Raw genomic sequence first — 25,014 nt, forward strand, 5'->3', positions numbered from 1 at the left:
TGGAAGGGACTTTCAATACCCAGAATTCCACTTGTTTCGTCATGCTTCCTGCTCTGACTGGGAGGATAATTTTGTCGACTGGCCACTCTGGCATTGAGTTGAATTCGATCAGGGGAGATACGGCAGGTGCCAAGTCTTTCTTCTCCAGTTTCAACTATTTGAAAGTTTCGTAGTACATTATCTCACATGAGCTCCCTTGGTCGATCAGCATTCGCTTGACGTCGTAATCCATGACGCGAAGAGTGACGACCAGTGCGTCATTATGAGGGCAATATATTCTTGCCAAGTCTCTGTCTGAAAAACACATGACATTCGTGGCCTTTGTTTTCCCTTTTTTAATGGTGGACTACGCACTTAATACTTTCCTTGAGTGCTCGGCCTTCTTTATCATTCCCCTGAGCTCACATACTCGCTCAGGCTCATGTATTACGCTTATCACGCCTTGAGGTGGGGCGTCAATCGGTGTTCCGTCTGGGTGATCGTGGTTTTAGGGGGGCTGGCTGCATCCCTCATTCTATGTACCAGTCTAGGTGACCAGCTGCCACTAACTCCTCTAGATGCTGTCTCAACGGCATGCAATTTTTAGTGTGGTGCCCCTTTTCCTTATGGAAGGTGCACCGAGATCTTTCGTCGTAGTCCTTTTGCGCTTCTCCCAGCTTAGCTGGCCATCTGATGAAAGGTTCATCGCGTATCTTGCTGAGAATTCGGTAGATCGGTTTCTTGAATACCGTGGTAATGGCAGTGCAGACTCTCAACCATCTTTTATCTTGGTCTTCTCCGTTGTCTCGCCTGCCTCGCCCATTCTTGTTCGGACGTTCTACCGCGTTGACTTTTGCCGAAGTCTTTTTATCTGGTATTGCGGTTGTACCAGACTTTGTTTTAGCACGAGCGCCATCATCCTCCACCCGAATGTGCTGGTGTACCCTCTCTATTAAGGCTTTCATTATGAGGAGAGGCGCCATGGTAATTGAGTCCCTCAGCCTGTTTTTGACTAGAAGACCTCTTTTGTATTGCGCGATGGCGAGATTTGTAGGGCAATCTCCTATCTGGTTGAAGGTCTCCTAATAACGGCTGTTGTAGGATCTCAACGTCTCCTTGTCGCCCATGTCAATGGAGAGTAATTGATCGATCTCTACTGGCGTCTTGGTGTTCGTTCTGAACCTTGTCACGAACGCCTCCGCTAATTGTGCCCAGGAGGCTATGCTGCCTTCTGGTAGCCTTTCGAACCAGGTTAAACCTAGGTCGCCAAGGCTGGATGGGAATAGGATGCACATCAAAGCTTCGTCCCACCTGTATACTGCCATGACTTGGCGAAAGTGGCTTAGGTGCATGTAGGGGTCTGTCTTCTCCTCGTAAGTTGTAAATTTAGGCTGGATAAAGCCTGAAGGTAGTGGTGCGTTCTCAATCGCTGGAAGGAACGGCGAGCTATGTAGCCTTGCCAATGTTTTATCTGTTGGTTCGTAGGCAAGGTGCGGTATTGGCATTCCAACCTCGACACTTCCATGCGTCTGAGGAGCCAACCGCTGAAGGGTTGAAACTCTGTGCGGGTCGCGTGCCCTGGCGTCCTCCTTCCGTCGTGCCCTCTCTTCAAGCACAGTCCGTAAGTCGGATGATCTAGGCAACTCCGTTTGCCTGGATGATGTCTGGTGCGTATATGAGGGCCGATAGGTGCTTCCTTCAATGTAAGACCTCAATGATCTCGTTCTCTCAGACCTGGAGTAACGAGTCCTGGAAGTCTTTGATTGAGTATCGCCTGTTCTGAGACTCTTACTCTGTGCTTGCGATGGCGTGGTATGCCTACCACGATCTTCTGAGTGACGAGGAGGCGTATTGCTTTTGTGCCCTTCTCTTGTCGCCACTCCTTTCTCTTTTATCTAGCGCTTCATCAATTCCATGTCCGTCGCCATCTTCCTGATTAACTCGTTCTGCTTCTTTACCCGGTCCTCCAAAACTTGAGGGTCGATCCTTCGCCTCTGTCTATCAGGACTTGATGAGCAACGGGGGCTATTACCCCGCCTTCCCCTTGCATCCCTCCGGGGATTCTGTCGCTGGGGCTCCAGATCTGCCATGGGAGGGATGGAAGGAAAACCTTTGCGCCTCCCACCTCTCACCTCCCTCTGGGATTTTCCCGTCAATGGCGGACTGCTGTAAATCTTCATTGTGCGTCATTGTGTCTAATTTAGCGAGGAAAACTTTGATCAAGAGGTGTAGACACCCCATTTTTGACCGACCTTAAGACTCAGACGTCACTGATTGAGCGCTCGGTGATATTGCATATTGTGCTCGTTCAGAAGTTTTAGAGTCCCGGCTGCAAGCCTTGCCTCCGGACTTTCGGACTCTTTCATGCCTTACCTCGGTTTGCGAACCAGGCTCTGTTTTCTCTGTTTTCTCTTCCCGAAGGGAGGGAGAGGTCTCGTAGATCATCTCTTAGTGGCCGTAGGCTACGTTTCGTGATCGTAGGCCATTTTTCTCGTTTGGAGCCCGGTTTCCGGTTTTTCGGAACCGACGGCCGTGTGCCTTGGTTCGGGTCTGCCTAACCACCTCCGTTTGCTCCGATTTTTGGCATACACCTTATTTATTCCCTTTTGGGGGACACTGTGGCTCGAGAGACCAACTTCGTGGTCGAATGCCACCTCCGGTGTTTAACAGCCCATTTTCGGGGCCCCAGGCCGCGCGTTTCGGTCCCCGAACCTCCGTTTTGCATCCGTTTTGATTTATTTTTGGTGGAGACCTTATTTTCATTGTTAGAAATCTTGTAGGAGGGTGGGAGGCTAGCAATTTTTTTGAAAAGCCAGTTTTATTTCTTCATCGCTCTCCGTCGCCCGTTTTCCTCACTAGAAAGCTAATGTTGACCACTCTCGGGCCACTTTCTTTAGCCCTAAACACCATATTTGTGTTGTACACACCTGGGAGGCCACCAATATGAATAGGCCGGCCAATAATTGTCTCTGACCCTTTTGAACCCCTCTAAGAAGTTGGCTTTTCTCTCTCCTGGTTCACATTTTCTAGGTTTTGACCACATATTTGTGTTGTGCACACATGGGAGGCCACCTTTTTGGGGTGGCCGGCCAGCAATTCTAATTGACCTTTTTGACCCCTGGCCGGCCGGCCCCCTGATCCTTTTGAACCTGGCCGGCCATGATCCTCTCTCCAAGTGTATTCCAACTGTGCCAGCTGTTTCCCCCCAGATCCTGTATCCGAGGGGCTGCCTTTTGGGGGGGGGGGGAAATTTGAATTTGTTTTTCCCCTCCTTTCCTTGACCTCTCTCCCTCTTTATAAGCAGCACCCTACCTCATTTCTAAGGGTTAGAAAAACCAGCTGGGATTCATATATACACCCTTCCATATATCTCTCTCATTCAAGCCTCCAAACACCCTTGTTCTTGACCTTTACACTACACCTCCAAGCCTACTACCTCCACACTCCGTTCCAGCAACTTGGAGGCCATTTTTAGAGGTTAGGAGCTCACTTTCTTGGACCAAAAGCTGCTGGAAACCTGTGCTACAAGGGTGAGTCCCTATTTCCTCTTTTCTTGCCCGATTTTGCATGCTATCTTAGCTTTTATTGCTTACATTTTTGAGCTCCGACCTGAACTGTAAATAGTCATATTTTGAGCTCCTCTTCATGTTTAATCAAGGACTTTTTGCTGTTTGAGGTCTTCTCCTTACCCTTTGTATTTAATCTCTCTTTTAGGCCTATTTTTGTATGGTATTTTAGTCTTATTTGTGAGTTGTTTTGGATTTGGTCATAAACTGTAAAATGTCTTTTTTTGAGCCCCTCTTCAACTTTGTTGAAGGTCTCTCCTCTGTTTGAGGCCAGTTGCTACCACTTGTCTCTTTATCCCTCTCTTAGGCCTTTTTCTTGCATGTTGTTTTAGCCTCACTTGTGTTTATTTTCGAGACTTGATATAAACTGTAAAATACCTTGTTTTGAGCCTCTCTTCAACTTTGTTGAAGGGCTCTCCTCTGTTTGGGGCCAGCTTCTGTCCCTTGTCTCTAATCTCTCTTTAAGGGCCATTTTTGCATAATAGATTAGCCCTATTTGTGTTCACTTTTGAGATTTGTTATAAACTGAAAAGAGTCTCCTTTTGATATCATCTTCATGTTTTATTAAGGGTATTTTCTTATTTGAGGTCATATGCTTCCCTGTATGCTTGTTTGTCCCTTATTTTGAGCCTTACACCTAAGCTCTTGTTGCATGCTTGGTTTGGACTTCTAGCCACTGAAATCCAGTGGATTTTCAGTGGCTAGCACACTATTTTGAGTCTCGAAATCAGAGGGGGGTGACCCCCTCTCACCTTGTTTTGTTTGATGGTCATTTTGGCCTTCCAAAGAGGCCCTATCTTGCATGCTTAGTTGATTGATTTCAGGGCCAATTTGGTGAGTTTTAGGGCTACCATATTTGATTTCCAGAGTTAATTTTTCCGTGCCAAGTGTCCTTGATGTATGTGCTTAATAACCCCTTGTATGCCCTTCCAAAGGAGCCCCTCGTTTGTGCATGTGTTGGCTGCGTTTCCATGCTTATTTGGGCATATTTTGGCATGTTTTATTCACTGATTTTTTCTGGTTTGATGAGATCTCACATGCTTCACATACATGCCATGTAAACCATGTTTGCTAGTCAAAGTTGCATGCTATTTTAGTCCATCTTGTTAGCATCTTTTGGCCATGCTTTGAACTAGAAATGTTCATGTTTTGGGACTTCCTTGGTTCTGTCTTCATGCTTCATGATCAAATAATGCACGCTTTGTAGAGCTATAGGTCAATGCATGTGCCTAGTTTTGTGTTTCGGGACCATTCCATGCATTGCGTGCCATGTTTCCATGTTTTGGGATCATTTTGCATCATATTTTAGTACTGGAAATTACATGCTTGTATGCCATATTTCATGCCTTGCCATGCCTTGTTAGAGTTGCATATTATGCCTTAGGTTCGGTCCTCGGTTTGCGTGCATGTGTGCACGCATTTCAATAGTCTCATTTTCATCTCATGGCTACTGATGTGAGTGTGGCTGAGGTCCACTCATGTTGGTGTAAGTCCATTATGCATTGTGTATGCCTTTTCAATTCATAGCATTGCGTATGCTAGGCTGCGTGTTAGTGCATTGTGTATGCCATGTTACATCGAGAATTGTGTATGCCATCTCATAGCATTGCGTATGCTAGGTTGTATGTTAGTCGCATTGTGTATGCCATCTCATTTGCATTGTGTTTGGGATAGGAGTTAGCCCGAGCACGGGAAACGAGGGACGTTTCATACTCCGAGTGACGGAACGTGTCTCAATTCCCTGTCGCTGACACTCCGGATTACCCATGATGGAGTTTAGGTCTTGTTGTGTTTTCATGTGCATTCATTTCATATTGATTCATGCAATTCGACTCCTCGGCCATCATGCATCGATATGTGTGATTGGTGGCACGAGGATCGATGACTACACTCCCTGAAGAGTAGTCATGCATACATGTGTGAAATACTTTGCCATGCCCCTTTGTTGCTCTCTGTTGTAGTAAATTAGAAATCAGCGGCCTTCCGGAGTGTTGCGCAATATTCCGAAAACAATTGCAAACAGAGGCGAATCGGGACATCGCAATCGATTTCTGCGCCAGGCAACTCAAGCATGCATCTCCCATCATTCGGAACAGAGCTGAGGCAGTCCATAGGCTTGCATGCTGATTTATCGCTTTCCTAGTTAATTTGTTAATTAATTAGGATTTTGTAATATTTTACTATTCATTTTGGACTGTATTATTCTTTCGGACCCTCCGAGTGAGGGCACAATTGTAATAAGTGCGCGTGAGTGTGATGTATGTCTTCCAACCGCACGTCTTTTTCCCTTTTATTTACCAGCTTATGAGGGTTAGATTAGGGCATGTTTCAATTAGCATACAGTATGATAGCATGTTTGCATCCATTCATCTGTCTTGCATACACCGGGCTCGACGCATCATACTAACCGCATTTGTATTTCAATTCCAAGTTGAATACGTGTTAGCTGTAGCATTTCATATGCCATCTTAGAATAGCCGAGCCTATCTTAGTTGCATTTTGCATGTGTTGCATTAGGCATTTCTGTATAGCTAGGATCATGCATGGATTTCTAACATAGCTTTTGTTTTGGCTTGGAGTACTCGGCAAGTGTTTATGCTTTAGCATCCTTGCATGCGTGTGAGTGACTGCCATGATAGCATGCTTATCATGAGGCTAAGTGCTTATATGATATAACTGCCTGAATGCCTGTGGGTGAAGGTTGGGTTATTTGAATTGGAACAATTCATCAATTGTGAGTTTTAAGCCCACTAGATAGTGGCAAATCATCTTAATTGGACGATCTGAAACGCAGAATTCTATACAGTCAACGAGCCCCTATTCGCTAGAACCAGTCAAGAAGAGGCATCGTAATGCCAAGAAGAAGGCCCAATGCAGGAAGATATTCCACTTCCAATGCGGCTGTTCGATATTCGATACGAACGGATGCGTCGAACCACATACATTGGAGAGAGAAGACGCTGTAAGGGGTCTTTTACGATACTTTGAAGAACCCGATGTGGTTCAAATTAGTAGACCTCTCCAGACCGGGCAATCAGGGGGTGTATAAGATACAATGCCTATTCAACTACAACCTTTAAAAGACCTCTGACAGCGTCTTCTCTCTCTAATGTATATGGTTCGACGCATCCGTTCGTATGGAATATCGAACAGCCGCATTGGAAGTAGAATATCTTCCTGCATTGGGCCTTCTTCTTGGCATTACGATGCCTTTTCTTGACTGGTTCTGGCGAACAGGGGCTCGTTGACTGTCTAGAATTCTACGTTTCGGATCGTCCACGCTTTGAGCCCAGCGTGTTCATGTTTTCCCAAAAACTCTTTGTAACTGGAGTTGGCTCCGGGGTTGCATAATATAATACTTGGAATCCTGCCCGTTATTTTATTTGGCGGGCATATTTACAATTTGAAAAAAAATCCCGTTGCGCTCCAATAAATTCGCGCCAATGTTTCAAAAATTGTGGGGCCACATCATCGATTATGTTGTAGAAAGCGTCATCCTTGTGGTCCCTCAGGTCGATGTGGCCAGAATAATAATTATGCGGTCCCAAAGACTGGGCCCAACATGTTTTCCCAATTCTAGATGGGCCTTCAATTATAATGCTCTTGGGCCTATGCGGTCTTTGGCTTCATCTCTAATATTTTCTGCAACCCATTGCTGTATTGCTGTTGGAACGATCCATACTGTGTCTGTAAATGGATGAACATACGGCAATGGGGGATTAAATGAAATCCGGTCATAATTTGATGACAACTTGTCATAATTTAACTAGAAACATTTTGGATCGCCATTTCGTACCAGTGCTAGTGCTTCGTCCTTCGTGTCGGCTGCAAATGCATCCCGATATATATTTTCTTTGTTATTCTGGTTAGCGCAGTGGCTCCTCTCACGAAATTCACCCCATTCCGTGTAATCCCCGTGTTTGGAGATGTATTCCAGCACATTCTGTTGGTTGTAGGCCCCTTGTACATTCGGGTGGAAATGGCGACTAGTTCGATCGTGCGTAACGTCAAATAACCGTTCATTCTGCGTCTGAAAATGGTATGGAAATTGCACAAGGGCATGGAGGTGTGGTTACCCATCCTCGTGTAATTCATGTGCGACCCTCACATAATTTGGTGGCCTGGTTGTGAACATCGCTCTAATTTTCTCTAACAATCTCTCTTTAGGTATAGAACATTGGGCATATGTGAGGAAGATGTTCTTGTTTTGGACTCTAAAACGACGTCGCATTGATGCCATAACTCACTCTCGATGACGTCACTTACTCTCTCGGATGACGTAAATCACTCTCTGAAAAACTTTACTGCTGGAAGAGAGTTAGGGAGTGAGTTATATAATTACCTGGGACGCTCCCCCCGCGCCACGTGTCGTCCCCCGATTGGTGCTCCCTTCCGCAATTCGCGGCGTGTTGTCGTCTAGGGCTTCCGCTTCGCGCCCAGATCTGCGGTCAGGATTAAAAATCTAAAAAGGCAAGCGCAAGCGGGAAATTATATAAGCCAAAATAATTGGGGGAGTTTGAATTATTTTGCAAATGGATCGCGGAGATCTAGGCCAATTTCGGCGGCTGATTTTAAAATACGAGCCGGATCTATTACTGCTGCATTGGTCCTTGTTGGTCGTCGGCGAAAACAACGCCGAAATTTTAATCCGGCTCATCAACGCCTTACAGCGGCAAGAAGATGCTCTATTCGCCGGTCTGAAAGTGGTTTCCGAAACAGAAACCCCGGCGATGACTCCAATTATTCAGACGATGGAGCAACGTGCAGATAGGTGTTTTGCCGCTGATGTCCGCTGCATCACCGCGCCTTCAGAAAATCAGCCCGTGTGTTCTGGTTCTGGATGTTTAGATCATAAAAAAAAATTGTAAATTATTATTTTGTAACTGTTTTAAGTGTAATAAAATTTGGGCCTTGTCTTTAGTGTCCACTTCTTTCATAGTTTTGATGGGCCGCTTACTGATGGGCCTATCTGTAATGGGCTGATGTACCATATGTCTGGGCCTATTTTAAAATAACTAATAAACATTAAATGGGCCTCATTGTTGTAATTGGGCCGTTGGTCTGTTTACTAGTTACAGCCCATTTATCCAGCTTAAACTTGCTCAGAAATCGAATTTATTAAGACACATAAATTCAATAAAACTGCATTTTTATTTAATCATAAAAATTTACATAAATATTTTCCCATCGCCAATCTTTTACATAATATGAAAGCTCGTCGAGTACAATGGTCAGTGCGAGACAATAATTTACAGGGCTAATAATCCCAAAGCTGGATAATTTGTTCGTCATCCTGCGTGCAATAAGCTGGGTAAATACAGTCTCCGACAGGCTTCTGCGACCACTGGAAGTCAGCCATGTATACATTGTTGCTGTAAACGTCCGATTTCCCAATGCTTTCCGGAGGTTGTAGTTGAATAGGCATTGTATCTTGTACACCGCCTGATTGCCCGGTCTGGAGAGGTCTACTGCTTTGAACCACATCGGGTTCTTCAAAGTATCGTAAAAGACCCCTGACAGCGTCTTCTCTCTCCAATGTATGTGGTTCGACGCATCCGTTCGTATGGAATATCGAACAACCGCATTGGAAGTGGAATATCTTCCTGCGTTGGGCCTTCTTCTTGGCATTACGATGCCTCTTCTTGACTGGTTCTGGCGAACAGGGGCTTATTGACTGTATAGAATTCTGCGTTTCGGATCGTCCACGCTTTGAGCCCGGCGTGTTCATGTTTTCCCAAAAACTCTTTGTAACTGGAGTCGGCTCCGGGGTTGCATAATATAATACTTGGAATCCCGTCCGTTATTTTCTTTGGGCGGGCATATTTACAATTTGAAAAAAAATCCCGTTGCGCTTCAATAAATTCGCGCCAATGTTTCAAAAATTGTGGGGCCACATCATCGATTATGTTGTAGAAAGCGGCGTCCTTGTGGTCCCTCAGGTCGATGTGGCCAGAATAATAATTATGTGGTCCCAAAGATCGGGCCCAACATGTTTTCCCAATTCTTGATGGGCCTTCAATTATAATGCTCTTGGGCCTATGCGGTCTTTGGGTTTCATCTCTAATATTTTCTGCAACCCATTGCTGTATTGCTGTTGGAACGATCCATACTGTGTCTGTAAATGGATGAATATACGACAATGGGGGATTAAATGAAATCCGGTCATAATTTGATGACAACTTGTCATAATTTAACCAGAAATATTTTGGATCGCCATTTCATACAAGTGCTAGTGCTTCGTCCTTCGTGCCGGCTGCAAGTGCATCCCGATATATATTTTCCTTGTTATTCTGGTTAGCGCAACGGCTCCTCTCACGGAATTCACTCTATTCCGTGTAATCCCCGTGTTTGGAGATGTATTCCAGCACATTCTGTTGGTTGTAGGCCCCTTGTACATTCGGATGGAAATGGCGACTAGTTCGATCGTGCGTAACGTCAAAGAACCGTTCATTCTGCGTCTGAAAACGGTATGGAAATTGCACAAGGGCATGGAGGTGTGGTAGCCCATCCTCGTGTAATTCATGTGCGACCCTCACATAATTTGGTGGCCTGGTTGTGAACAGCGCTCTAATTTTCTCTAACAATCTCTCTTTAGGTATAGAACATTGGGCATATGCGAGGAAGATGTTCTTGTTTTGGACTCTAAAACGACGTCGCATTGATGCCATAACTCACTCTCGATGACGTCACTTACTCTCTTGGATGACGTAAGTCACTCTCTGAAAAACTTTACTGCTGGAAGAGAGTTAGGGAGTGAGTTATATAGGTGCCCCGGAGCGTCCCACTAATATTACCTGGGACGCTCCCCCCGCGCCACGTGTCGTTCCCCGATTGGTGCTCCCTTCCGCAATTCGTGGCGTGTTGTCATCTAGGGCTTCCGCTCCGCGCCCAGATCTGCGATCAGGATTAAAAATCTAAAAAGGCAAGCGCCGCTCCCCGATCTACGGCCAGGATTAAAAATCTAAAAAGGCAAGCGCAAGCGGGAAATTATATAAGCCAAAATAATTGGGGGAGTTTGAATTATTTTGCAAATGGATCGTGGAGATCTAGGCCAATTTCAGCGGCTGATTTTAAAATACGAGCCGGATCTATTACTGCTGCATTAGTCCTTGTTGGTCGTCGGCGAAAACAACGCCGAAATTTTAATCCGGCTCATCAACGCCTTACAGCGGCAAGAAGATGCTCTATTCGCCGGTCTGAAAGGGGTTTCCGAAACAGAAACCCCGGCGATGACTCCAATTATTCAGACGATGGAGCAACATGCAGATAGGTGTTCTGCCGCTGATGTCTGCTACATCACCGCGCTTTCAGAAAATCAGCCCGTGCGTTCTAGTTCTGGATGTTTAGATCATAAAAAAAATTGTAAATTATTATTTTGTAACTGTTTTAAGTGTAATAAAATTTGGGCCTTGTCTTTAGTGTCCACTTCTTTCGTAGTTTGGATGGGCCGCTTACTGATGGGCCTATCTGTAATGGGCTGATGTACCATATGTCTGGGCCTATTTTAAAATAACTAATAAACATTAAATGGGTCTCATTGTTGTAATTGGGCCGTTGGTCAGTTTACCAATTACAGCCCATTTATCCAGCTTAAACCTGCTCAGAAATCGAATTTATTAAGACACATAAATTCAATAAAACTGCATTTTTATTTAATCACAAAAATTTACGAAAACATTTTCCCATCGCCAATCTTTTACATAATATTTTCCCATCGCCAAAATGTTTCTGGTTAAATTATGACAAGTTGTCATCAAATTATGACCGGATTTCATTTAATCCCCCATTGCCGTATGTTCATCCATTTACAGACACAGTATGGATCGTTCCAACAGCAATACCGCAATGGGTTGCAGAAAATATTAGAGATGAAGCCAAAGACCGCATAGGGCCAAGAGCATTATAATTGATTGAAGGCCCATCTAGAATTGGGAAAACATGTTGGGCCCGGTCTTTGGGACCACATAATTATTATTCTGGCCACATCGACTTGAGGGACCACAAGGACGACGCTTTCTACAACATAATCAATGATGTGGCCCCACAATTTTTGAAACATTGGCGCGAGTTTATTGGAGCGCAATGGGTTTTTTTTTCAAATTGTAAATATGCCCGCCCAAAGAAAATAACAGGCGGGATTCCAAGTATTATATTATGCAACTCCGGAGCCGACTCCAGTTACAAAGAGTTTTTGGAAAAACATGAACACGCCGGGCTCAAAGCGTGGACGATCCGAAACGCAGAATTCTATACAGTCAACGAGCCGTTGTTCGCCAGAACCAGTCAAGAAGAGGCATCGTAATGCCAAGAAGAAGGCCCAATGCAGGAAGATATTCCACTTCCAATGCGGCTGTTCGATATTCCATACGAATGGATGCGTTGAACCATATACATTGGAGAGAGAAGACGCTGTCAGGGGTCTTTTACGATACTTTGAAGAACCCGATGTGGTTCAAAGCAGTAAACCTCTCCAGACCGGGCAATTAGGGGGTGTACAAGATACAATGCCTATTCAACTACAACCTCTGGAAAACATTGGGAATTCGGACGTTTATAGCAACAATGTGTACATGGCTGACTTCCAGTGGTCGCAGAAGCCTGTCGGAGACTGTATTTACCCAGCTTATTGCACGCAGGATGACGAACAAATTATCCAGCCTTGGGATTATTAGCCCTGTAAATTATTGTCTCGCACTGACCATTGTACTCGACGAGCTTTCATATTATGTAAAAGATTGGCGATGGGAAAATATTTATGTAAATTTTTGTGATTAAATAAAAATGCAATTTTATTGAATTTATGTGTCTTAATAAATTCGATTTCTGAGCAGGTTTAAGCTGGATAAATGGGCTGTAATTGGTAAACAGACCAACGGCCCAATTACAACAATGAGGCCCATTTAATGTTTATTAGTTATTTTAAAATAGGCCCATTTAATGTTTATTAGTTATTAGTTTTTTTTTTTTTTTTTCAAATTACCAACCAAAACGACCGTTTTGGTTAATTTGCATCTCAGCCATTAGATTGGATCACTGTAGGAGATCACTCTAGGATTGTACTCTAGAGGATCTTGACCCGGGACCTTTGGCCACCTTTCAGCAACTATCCAACGACAATCAGGCAACTGACTACAATGGCCACCTCCAGCTACCCCCACAGCCAGTAAGGTAACCACATTTGTCTATCTACTCTCCACCCGTCAGCTATCACCTCTAGGAACTTACCAAATATGTTTATCAATTTTTGTTTTTATTTGTTTTCAAAAGTACATTTTTGCACACCAAAAAAGTTTTTGTTTTATTTTTTTATTTTTTTATTTTTCAAAATGACCAAGATGTCGTTTGATAATGTTGTTATTAGTTTATAATAAATATTGTGAAAAACAAAAACTTGTTTGGTGCGAAGCCATCCCTAAGTTTTCGTGGGTCCAAGGCGAAACCAAAAAACAAGGCCTATATTCATAAAAAAAAATCACCCTATTTGGTATCACTATTGTCGATTGATACCAAAATAGATATAAAAATGTATCCATTCTAGAGTACCAAAAAAAACAAAAATTACCAAATGATATAGTTCAAATCAACAAAACGAACTAATTAATCAACAAATTTAATTAATGAAATGTTCCAGCTGTGTCAAGCAAACATAAATGATTTCATATTGTGTTAAATTGAAGAGTGGGATAATAATTTTGCTTCATCAGCAGTGTGAAGTAAACATAAATGAAAAGGAAACATGACTATCAATTCACTCATGATCTAATATTTGATAGCAAAAAAATTATGGAACAAAATTTAATGAAACAAAATTTGGGTAAAAAAATTAGGGAAACTTTATTCAATTAAAATATGATAAAGAAATAGGGTAAAATTATTTATTCCATTAAAAGATGATAGTTTATGAAAGTGAAAAATTAAGGCAAAATTATTTATTCCATTATTTGAGCCAACTATACTTGTACATATTTTAATTCATTTTTTTCAATGGAGCCTAACCACATTTGTGATTAAATGTTTTTTTTTTTTTAATTGGACCCAACATAATTTTTTGGAACCCTTTAGACTGGCCCAAAATCAACAAAAAACTAATTGGGCCTATTTAAATTTTAAATATACTATTAATGAATTTGAGGCCCTATTTTTAGAGTTTAAGACACAAGCCTTAGTGGCCTTAGTCCATGGTTGGCCCTGGTTTGGTGTAAACAAAAAATTTGAAAACAAGTAAAGAAAAATTAAAAAATATCTTTGGTGAGTTGCTGAATGTGATGACCAATAGTAAAAGGTGAATAGATGTGTTGGGATTGGTTGAAAGTGGCCACTAGAGTGTTGTCGGAGGACATGGAGGAGGTGGTTAGAGGTCACAAACAATAACGGTCTTATCACCAAAGCCTGTCGGAAGGTCGGTACAACTCATCAATAGTTCACTGACAGTTGTTGTTGGTGGTTGGTGGCTAGTAGTGGTAATGAGTGGTGGGGGAGGAGAGTGTAAACACATGTTTTGAAACAGGACAAAACACTTTTTCTGTTTTTAAAAATTTTGAAAATTAATTCCATGTTTTTAAAAACAAAAATAGTATACTAAAGAAATTTTCAATTTCAATTTTTCAAAAAATAAAATCTGAAAACATAAAATAGAGCCAAGACTAAGGAAATGAATATATATTTTTTTGTAATTACTCTTTTCTAATAATTTCAAATGTATGTATAATCCTAAACTGGTTCAGAAATTAAACAAATGAACATATATTTTTTTTAGATATGAACTCTTGTCTAGTAATTTCAAAAAAAAAAAAGTGTATGTAACCCTGAATTGGCACAAATTCAAGAGAAGAACAAAATAAATGAAACCAACCCTGTCAATTTTCCCTATATATTTCTCATTAGTGCGAGGCCTCGAGTCCACCATCCAAACTGGTGGCCCCTTAGTCATTTTCTCTCTTCGAGGATTATTTGACTTCACCCAAAAAAGAAAGAGAGGTTGAGAGAGATCATAAAGGGAGAAAACTGTCAAAAGCAAGCATTTTTGAAGTAAAAAAACTTTTTAAATAATTGACACATCAATCAATTATGATAGAGAGAGAGAGAGAGTAACCAGATATGAGAAATCAAATTCACTTTATACTCAATCGAGACCTTGTCGTCACTGAAATATAGAAGAAAAACCTAAATCAATTTCGAAAGCAAAATTTTAAAGTAAAAAAAACTTTCTTAAAGATTGATAGATTGATCAATCGTGATTAAAAAAAAGAAAAAGAAAAGAAAAAAAGAGACTAACCAAATCTGAGAAGTCAAGTTCACTCTGTGCTCAATCAAGACCTTGCCGTCACTGAAATGTAGAAGAAAAATCCTAGAAGTCTAAATTCTAGAGTTCACCAAGAAATGAGAAGATTAAAAGCTTACAAGTAATATATATATATATATATATAGATAGAGAGAGAGAGGGGGGGCTGCTAGTTTCGTTGTAGCGCTGGAGCTTTACTAATGTAATAGAAAATACAACAATGATTCATCTCATTAAAAATATCACCACTAATAGCACTAATGCATTAAAAAAGTAAAAAAAAAAAAAATATAATTCCAAGATCAAAACATCACATCATTAATGACGGAACCCACTGCCACCTAATTAGTGAAAAATTTAATGCCGACCCAAATCAATGGTTACGGTGGTGCTTTGCTTTGCACTAACAAAAAATTTAATGCAGCCATTTAAAAGAAATTAGCTTTCTTATTTGACCCAAATCAATGGTTAATTAAGCATGTTTTGTTGTATTACCTTTTTAAGATGTTTTCATTTCATTTGGGCTATGCACCTTCTTGGATTGTAATCTCTCCATCGCATATTTGTAATGGAGAAATTCTATTATATCATCTAATAATAAGTGTAATGATCTATTTTAATTTAAATTAATTATAAATTTATATTCTTGTTTTATAGTCATTAGATATGTAATAATAATTCTCCATTATATATGAAATGGAGAGAATCAAACTCCCTTTTTCCTTCATTGGGGACTATCTCATCTTAAGACCACAAATTCATTGGTTAATTCATGACTTGAAACAGTGTGCTAAATTATATACTTCCAAAATCCAAAATAAGTACCGAGTATAATATTTATAAACAGTTCTTCTACTTACATAAAAAATATTAGCAAAATTAGATAATAGGGCGATTTATATTAATAATCCTTATAGTTTGGGGTTTGTGTCACTTTGGTCATTGACTTTTCAATTATAACATATTTAACCCTAAATTTTGAATCTTATTCTAAATAAAGATAATTGAAGATACCATCGCTCAATTTCAAGAGCAAAGTCGTCAATTTGATAAAGACAAAAATATTTTTTAACTTTTAAAAATTATTTCTACTCACCAAAGATAAAATTATGTAAAATTGATAATGTTTTACACATTTATTTTTTTTATCAAATTAATTTTTATTATGTGTTTGGATGATAATCATGTAATGGGCGGTTGTTTTTATTTTCATTAAATTAGTTTCTATTTTTCTAAAGGTCAAATATGGCAACAACTTTGATAGCATTGTTAAACCAATCCATTAAATAAACAATCCAAAACTAAAAATATTTCATATATTATATCAATTATACATTAAAAGCCTAACAACCATCTATTACATGGTCATTATCCAAACACATAATAAAAATTAATTTAGTAAAATAAATAAATAAATACATGTGTAAAAGATTTATCAATTTTACATAATTTTATTTTTGGTGGGTAGAAATAATTTTTAAAATTTTAAAAATATTTTTTTGATATTTATTTTTGTTAAATTAGTTTATTTTTATCAAATTGACGATTTTGTCTTGAAAATTGAGCAATGGTATATTTAATTGTCCTCATTTGAAACAAAATTCAAAATTTAAGATCAAATGTGTCACAATTGAAAAGTTAAGGACTAAAGCGACACAATACTCAAACTATAGGAACTATTAGTATAATTCACCCAAGATAATATTAACAAAATTGGATACAACCTTATTACATCAGCGTGGAACCCACAAAAATATGGGTTTCAGTTCATATAAAAGGGCCGTGTCTAATTTTATTATCAAATTATAAGTATATATTCTAGGTTAGATTATATGCATTCAAAATCCAAGAAGAGTATGAACATCATCTCTATAAATGACATTTATTAAGGCCTTTATCATTACTCCAATACCTACTTCAGTAACTTACCACGTTGGCTCATTCTTGGCGCCTCTAGAAATGTCACTCAATAGCTAACATTTAGCTTAAATTTTTAAATTTTCAAAATTTCAAAATTTAACATTTATTTCTTATATTTTCAAATGGGTAATTGTGATAACTTCTCTTACAATGACAAGGTCAAAGGGATATGCAAGATCTTGGATTAATTTTCCTCAAATTTTAATTAAACACTAGCCACTAGTGTTCTTGACCCAAAAAAAAAAAAAAAAAAAAAATTTTAATTGCCCATTGCAAATCCAAACCTCCAGTGACCAAATTACAAAAAATGTAGTTAGGGGGGAAATAGCACCGTTAAAAAATAACTGGCAAAATGGACATATGTATTTAAAATGAATAGACCTCAAATTAACACCACCACCAAGAAATGATTGCTGATCAATGATCGTTGATTGAATAAAAATCTATCCTAACTTTTAGGAGTCACATGTATTTAAAAAAAAATGAAGCTCAAATTAATTGCGCTATCAACGACATGATTGTCAACAAAAAAGCACATGCATATATAAAGCAATTGGACCTCAAATTAATATTGCCGCCAAAAAATATTGTTAGTTGAATTAAATTTTATCCTAAGTTTTTCAAGTCACGTGTATTTAAAATAAATAGAGCTCAAATTAATTCCGCTGCCACAACATGATTGCCGATCAAAAAGGACATGTATGTTTAAAACAAATGGACTCCAAATTAATTTTACTGCCAGAAAATAATTGTCGATCAAATTAACTTTTATCCTAATTTTTACACTTAACATTTTAAGTAATATCAATATTGGTTATCAAATTGACTTCATTACTAAAATTGAAAATTAAAAATTAAGTGTTAAAAACTAAGTGTTGAGTTTTTTAAACTAAAAAATTATTTCATAAAATCTTGTGTTAAACTAAAAAAATTGCTTGACATGTACATGTTGAAACTAAAAAAATATTATTTTTAAATTTTTTCTTCTAACTCTTAGGTGGTGGTGGTGTTTTTGTTTTTTTATTTTTTATCAGCAAAAAAAAAGACTTTATTGATATAAATCATCAAACTAGAAGATAATACATCAATAAAGAAAGAGAAGAGGTGAGTGCAAAAAAATCATAGCAAGACAAAACGATTCCAAATAAGTTAGTGCCGAGGAGCAAACTCAATCATATGCTAACACAAACACCAAGAGTTGATGAGAGAAACCCCCCCCCCCCCCCAAAAAAAACCCAATGACTCCGAGAAACACCCAAACACAACACAAAGATGACAACACCAACAACCGCTGGGCCTATGTCTTCAATCCAACAACAGAGCCTAGAAGCAGCCACAGCCAATGCACACTCTAATTTGCCACACGTTATTCACAAAATCATTGACTGAATAATGTAGCTCCTTAATTGAGGATTTTGCCCATAAAGCCACTCTGATGTTGATCAGCTCACATAACTGATACAGATCTGGTAGCACCCAATGGACGTAGAGTAGTCATGGTAGTTGTGGTGGTAGTGATAGTATGGCATGATGGTAGTGATTGTAGAGGTGCGGCAATGGTGGTGAGATCATAAAGGTGCACATTGATACTTACACAAGTAGTTATAAATTCAATTAGAATTAAGTAAGTTTCTAACTACTTACAATTTTCTTAACTTTTAGCTTAGATTTTAAGAGTCCTTCAATTTTTTTTAAGTGATATTGATTGTGATTATCTAATTGACTTATTTAATTTTCATTTAATAGATTAGGTTTTTAGTGTTGAATTAGATTATTAAACACCACCTGAGCTATCAAATAAAAGCTAAGAGTATCCTTGGATAAAAGATTTGATGAGAGACTTGCGAAAGAAAATAAAAAAGAAGAGAAAAGTGAATAAAACACAAATTGAATTTTATACATTTTTCCCTTTCTTTTTTTCACCATAATTATTTTTTCAAATCTTTAATCCGAATATAGAATAAATATAAAATAACAAAATAAGTATCATAAATTTCACAACCACAACAATCCATAAGATAGCAAGCACAATAACGACAATAACATGTCTAGTATGCAAGATAAAAACTCCATGCTACTTTAAAAGAGAGGCTCACTGAACTTTATTAAGGTTGTGTTTGGGATTGAGATTTGAGTAACGATTTTACCGAGGTGAAGGAAAATATAAGAGAGATATGTCATTCTCTCCGTAAATCATTTCTTAAATTTTTGAGGCAAACACATTTAGACAAACATCTTTTCCACTATGCATTGTCACTTTGGTCAGTCTTGTCCTTCTCAGCTTGATCAATAGGCGCTGTTTGGGAAAGAGTTTTTTTGATTTTTTTTTTACTAAAAGACAAATTGGTTACAAAACCAAGAAAAACAAATTCAAACAAAATATCATATCAAATCTCATAATCATTTTATTTTTTCTCTCACAAACATCACTTATAATCACAAAAAAACCCAACTATCTTCCCAAACACAAAAAAAATTTCTCGAATAATATCCTACAACTAAAAAAACCTACAAAAAAACTCATTTCCCAAACACCCACTATGTATCTGTATCATATACAAACAATGCCATCAATTCAATTAAATAAGAAGTGTATATCTATGTATTAAAACATGTTAGTTTTTGAAAAATGTCTTATATGACAAAGTTGAGAGTTAAGATTGAATAAATCTAATGACACTACAAGAAATTAGTGATTTAGGGACTAATATTTAGAGACCAATTGAATTTAGTCTCTAAAAACCATCATTTAGAGACCAAAATAAATTTGAAGAGAAAATTATACAAACACCGTATATTCTTTTATGATAGCCAAAAAAAATTATTTGAAGACTTTTAGGGACCAAAAAAGTTAAAGTTTATGTTGATTTGAGCACTTGACCCCGTGTGTGAGGCATGCAAAAGCTAGAAACGAATTAATTTGGTTGCTAAAGGTCGTCAAATACTCGCTTCACTCGATCGATCCCTCCTTCAGTTGTCAAATACGTGCATTCTTAAGCTGGATTCCTTCCTTCACTACAATTGGTCTCAGCTAGGGCTCAATCAATCTCAGCTATTTCCTCTGTCTAGGACTCAATCAATCGATCTTCAGCTTCGATCGATCAATCGATCTTTGTGCTCAAAACAGTTAGGACTCAATCAATCGATCTTCAGCTTCGATCGATCTCAGCTAGGACTCAATCGATCTTCAGCTTCAATTTGAATCGATCTTTATGCCACCTCGTATCAGAATCGATCTTCACCTCATTTCTGAATCGATCTGAGTTCTTTGGCTTCAATCTGAAGGTAAATAGCGATTTGGTATGTTTTCAATCTCTTTCTCTCTGCACAGACACATCATATATATATGTACATATCTATATATATACTCCTCTGTATTCATTCAAATTGCTTGAATTTGAAATTCTGTATTCATTCAGAGCTATATAGGTACTTGATTTCATATATATATATATATATATTGTTGTATATGCATATGTATACTAGATTTGTGCTTTTGATTTTGGTGGTGAAGATTCTTGCTATAATATGTGACTGTTAATGAACTGTGGAGAAAGATGCTATGACGTTACATACAGAAACTGAATAATGAAAACAATGGCAGAAAATAAACAAAGCAGAACAAGTTCTACAATTGTCACCAACTTTAATGAATTCTAAAGGAGTCCAGATTTTTTTTTGAGAAGAATTTTTTGATCATACTACAACAAAGGAGAATTAAGTAGAAAAAAGAAAACTACTATACTCAATTGCACTAATTCATCTCTCCTAAGAATTAAATTATTTTCAAAGTCTACATAGAATGAATTGGGATTAATGCTTTCTTGAATTCAGCAAAAAAGTGAACAGTCATTTGTAATTGGACAATGCATACTGGGCCACAAATAATAAGCAAGAGTTTAGTATAAACATGCATGCATTTTCTTGATGTTTCTGTAGTTTAACGGCTCTACCAAAGGTATATTAGGCACTAAAGAACTTTGGACCATAGATATTAACACACCATAAATCATAACACATGCATCTAATGCATGAAAGAGGGAAACAAGCCTTAATCACATGAGAGCACAAATTAGTAGACAAAGTTTGAAGAAAACTCAGGGACATAAGAGATTAATAGAGTAAAGGGGGAAAGAAAAAAGAAACTTGCTCAGAACAATCATATGCAGGGTTTGAGAAATAAGAAAAACCCACAAAAGGGGTAAAAATCACCTCTAAACAGGATGACAGCAAATGGAAATAGTGATTTTTCCTAATTCTAAGAGACCCTAGATTTATTTCACTAATATTTATTTTGGTTCATATGATTCTAACCATAGACATGCACTATTAGAGCTGAAACTTGACGAATTAAATCCTCTCAAATCTGCTTTCAATAACAACTAGGAGAAAAACATAAAGTTGCACTCTAACATTGAAAGCAGAAATGGAAAAAATGGGGAGAAAAAGCAGAAAAGAACAAACACAATTAGAAATACAGAACTTGATAAACAGGTAAGCTATAAAATCAAAGTTAACCATAAGAAACGAAAACAAATGTGCAAAGTGTAATGTATCAACTCATCAAGAAGATAAAATAATAAATAAACAAACCTTATCAAAAAAGCATATAACAACATGAACAAGTAGCAAAGTATAAGATGGTCTATGAGGGGGTCTATGACCTTGATATATGGACCTTTAAATTGCCCGTTGCTTGTAATATAATTGCCTTGCAGCATGGAAACTGTTGTGCTTGAATAGATAATGGATGGGTTGTTTTCTTGCTGGTTGAATAGTTTAATCTCTAGCGTTGTTTTTGTATTGTTGTTGCTGTTTGAACCTAGATTTGAATATTTTATTTGCACCTTTGATTTCTTAAGTACCTTTTTTTTTTTTTGATAACTCGTTATCCAGCTCATTGGACTGACTAATTCGGCCCATTTGATATTTTTTTTTCTTAAGTACCTTAACAAATGTTATTTGGTGTGCCTTGGCAATGCATCCCTGAATTTATGTTTGTAGAAAGATAGATATGAATTACGTAGTCCAAAGTAGATATACATATTAGTGAAACTTCTTCAAGAATTTAGTTGTGTTCCTCCTTCAAGACCACATATAGAAGTAACACGATATTGGAATTTAAGGATAATGTCTTTGTGTACTTTGTAATAGGGATTTCGGGATGAATAGGAGTTGGATGCAACTTCATAATAGAAGGTTACATCAATACATTGATGGGGTAAAAGAATTTATCATGTTTGCTCATGATCATATGAAGCCAGGGACGAGTAAGATTTGGTGTCCGTGTAATAGATGCAACAACCGTATCCAAAAAAATTCATTTGTTTGCGTATGGGGTTGTCACAACTTACATTGGGTGGGTGTATCATGGGGAAGACTTTGAGTTCAATGACAGTGATCCCTTGGAAAGTGAAAATGATGAATATTTCAATGATGTGACAGAGAAATCAAATTCTCCCGATACCGAGGTGCGAGAAATTGTCCATGACATACATAGTGGACCATCCACATTTGCTTATACCGGGGAAACAGCTAGTAGTTGTAATCCTGACTTGTCTTATGCTCATGGTAGTGAAACAAATACATTTGCAAGATTAATGAGGGTTGCAGAACAGGAATTGTATCCGAATTGTCAACGATATTCCAAATTATCATTCATTGTTAAGCTGTTACATCTAAACATGCTCAATAAGTGGAGCAACAAATCATTCACGATGATGCTAGAATTGTTGAAGGATGCACTTCCCATCGGTGAAACACTCCCATGCTCATACAATGAAGTTAAACAAATAATTCGAGATTTGGGCCTTGATTATAAAAAAATACATGTATGCAAGAACGATTGTGCACTGTTTTGGAAGGAGTATGGAAATGAAGATAAATGCCTTACTTGCAAGGAGCCTAGATACAAATTTCATAAAGGTAAAGGTAAAAAGATCCCTCATAAGGTTCTGCGGTACTTTCCTTTAAAACCAAGGCTACAAAGTTTATTTATATCAAGGAAGACAACTACTGATATGAGGTGGCACACAGATAAACGCGTAGAGGAGAAAAATGTAATGCGCCATTCGGCGGACTCTGAAGCATGGAAAGACTTTGACAAAAAGCATGAGTCATTCGTCAAAGATCCTCGAAATGTTAGGCTCGGATTAGCAAGTGACGGCTTCAATCCATTTGGGAATATGAGTACCTTGTATAGCATATGGCCAGTTTTTATTGTCCCGTACAATTTGCCACCATGGAAATGCATGAAAGATCCATTTTTTATGATGCCTTTGCTTATTCCTGGGCGTAGAGCTCCTGGATTTCACATTGATGTATTTTTACGACCGCTAATAGATGAGCTAAATGAGTTATGGGAGATAGGGGTAGAGACCTACGATGCATCAAGTGGCTCTAATTTTCAATTGCATGCGGCATTATTATGGACTATCAATGACTTCCCTACGTATGGTAATTTATCTAGTTGGAGCACCAAAGGCAAATTGGCTTGTCCGTCATGCAATGAGAATGCATCTCACCAATACTTGCATCATTGTAGAAAAACTTGTTACATGGGACATCGTCGTTTTTTGCCTCATGATCATTTTTTGCGAACAAGCAAGTCATTCAATGGTGAGCCAGAGCTTAGGTTAGAACCTAAGTTGTTTTCAAGAGAGGAGGTTTTGGGACAATTGGGGCATATAGACCCATCATTATTTGGGAAAATAGATCAATGTGGGAAGAAGCGAAAATGTTCTCCTTAATATTTAAATTGGGCAAGGAGGAGCATTTTCTTTGATTTACCTTATTGGAAAACCCTCAAAGTTCGTCACAACCTTGATGTTATGCACATTGAAAAAAATATATGTGATAGTGTTCTAGGAACATTGATGAACATTGATGGAAAAACCAAGGACACATACAAGGCTCGTCTTGATCTAATGGATATAGGTATAAGGCCTGAATTACATCCAAGGGAAGTACATGGCCAAACATTCCTACCTTCTGCTTGCTTCATGTTGTCTCCAGCTGAAAAGAGGAACTTTTGTGAATTCTTGAGTTCAATTAAATTGCCAAATGGCTATGCATCGAACATATCGTATTGTGTGAACACTAGTGACTGTCGAATTACGGGGTTAAAAAGTCATGATTGCCATGTTATCTTGCAAAGATTGCTTCCTATTGCTTTACATAGATGTTTGGAAAAGGATGTGGGCAAGTCATTAATTGAGTTTAGTTTGTTCTTTAAGGAGTTATCGTCAAAGACATTAAGAGTTGATGTCTTAGAACAAATTGAGAAAGATATTGTTTTAATTTTGTGCAAGCTCGAGAAGATATTTCCACCATCTTTTTTTGATATTATGATTCATTTATCTGTTCACTTATCGCGTGAAGCAATCCTTGCTGGACTGGTGCAATACCGGTGGATGTATGGATTTGAAAGGTACATGCATATTCTTAAGGGTTATGTGCGCAACAAAGCTCGTCCAGAAGGATCTATCGCTGAAGGTTACATTAACCATGAGGTTCTCACTTTTTGCTCTATGTACTTCCATGAAGGTGAGACAAGATTTAATAGACCTGAACGAAACTATGATGGGCCTATTGAGGCAGCACAAGATGGAAACTTGTTTGTATTTAGGCAAAAAGTTTGTGGATTAGGAGCTGCAATTAATGATGTGTTGAATTTAGCGGATTTGAAAAAAGTTCGATGGTAGGTGTTGAATAATTGTGATGAAGTTCGACCATATATGTTATAAGTAAACTACCATATGATTATATTCACTAGAATATTTTACATTGATGATTAACCCATAGAATTATGCAAAGAAGACATGGAAATGATATGTGTTGATATTACTGGCAAATTTCACGAGGAGGAACTTGAAGTTGATGACGAAGTGCTCATTAATGATAATAATGCGGATGATGATGACACTAACATGGATGATCAAGTTGATGATGATAGTGATCCGAAAGATGAAATTGATGAAGATTATATCTATCGATGAATATTTTGTCTTGTTTCCAAATGATTTCCATTTTAACATCGTGTAAGATTTATAATTGCTATTGCTTATTTCCATTTCAAGTTTTCTTGTCAAAAAAAGTGTGCTTTGTTTTGTTGCTCATTTCATTTTAATATTGTCTTGTTTCCAACGTTATCATATTTGTCCTTTAAGATGGAAACGCTTGAGAAAAAATACTGTGTGCTTCTGTTTCTAACTAACTTATTTTGAGGATGTATGCTTTGTTTTGTTGTTTGTTTTTAGTATCATATTT

The 25,014-nt window shown here is 38.2% G+C and overlaps 1 protein-coding gene across 1 annotated transcript; it reads left to right on the forward strand.

Moving 5' to 3' along the window:
• The first annotated feature begins 21,172 nt into the window (after nt 1-21,172).
• Nucleotides 21,173-23,495, forward strand: LOC114264655 (uncharacterized). The gene is made up of 3 exons (XM_028205350.2): nt 21,173-21,240; nt 21,901-21,967; nt 22,011-23,495. The coding sequence occupies exons 1-3, from the start codon at nt 21,173-21,175 to the stop codon at nt 23,493-23,495; spliced, it is 1,620 nt and encodes a 539-aa protein (XP_028061151.2).
• The last annotated feature ends 1,519 nt before the right edge of the window (nt 23,496-25,014 follow it).

Source organism: Camellia sinensis, chromosome 3 (genome assembly GCF_055761805.1).
Source record: "Camellia sinensis isolate YWXY chromosome 3, ASM5576180v1, whole genome shotgun sequence".
Classification (NCBI taxonomy): domain Eukaryota; kingdom Viridiplantae; phylum Streptophyta; class Magnoliopsida; order Ericales; family Theaceae; genus Camellia; species Camellia sinensis.

Bases quoted from the DNA above. Each gene is read 5' to 3' on its own strand.
- LOC114264655 (XM_028205350.2), top strand. From the start codon at position 21,173: ATGGAAAAAATGGGGAGAAAAAGCAGAAAAGAACAAACACAATTAGAA. The intron at 21,241-21,900 runs GTAAGCTATAAA...ACTTTGTAATAG, and splicing joins ATACAGAACTTGATAAACAG to GGATTTCGGGATGAATAGGA. The intron at 21,968-22,010 runs GTAAAAGAATTT...ATATGAAGCCAG, and splicing joins TACATCAATACATTGATGGG to GGACGAGTAAGATTTGGTGT.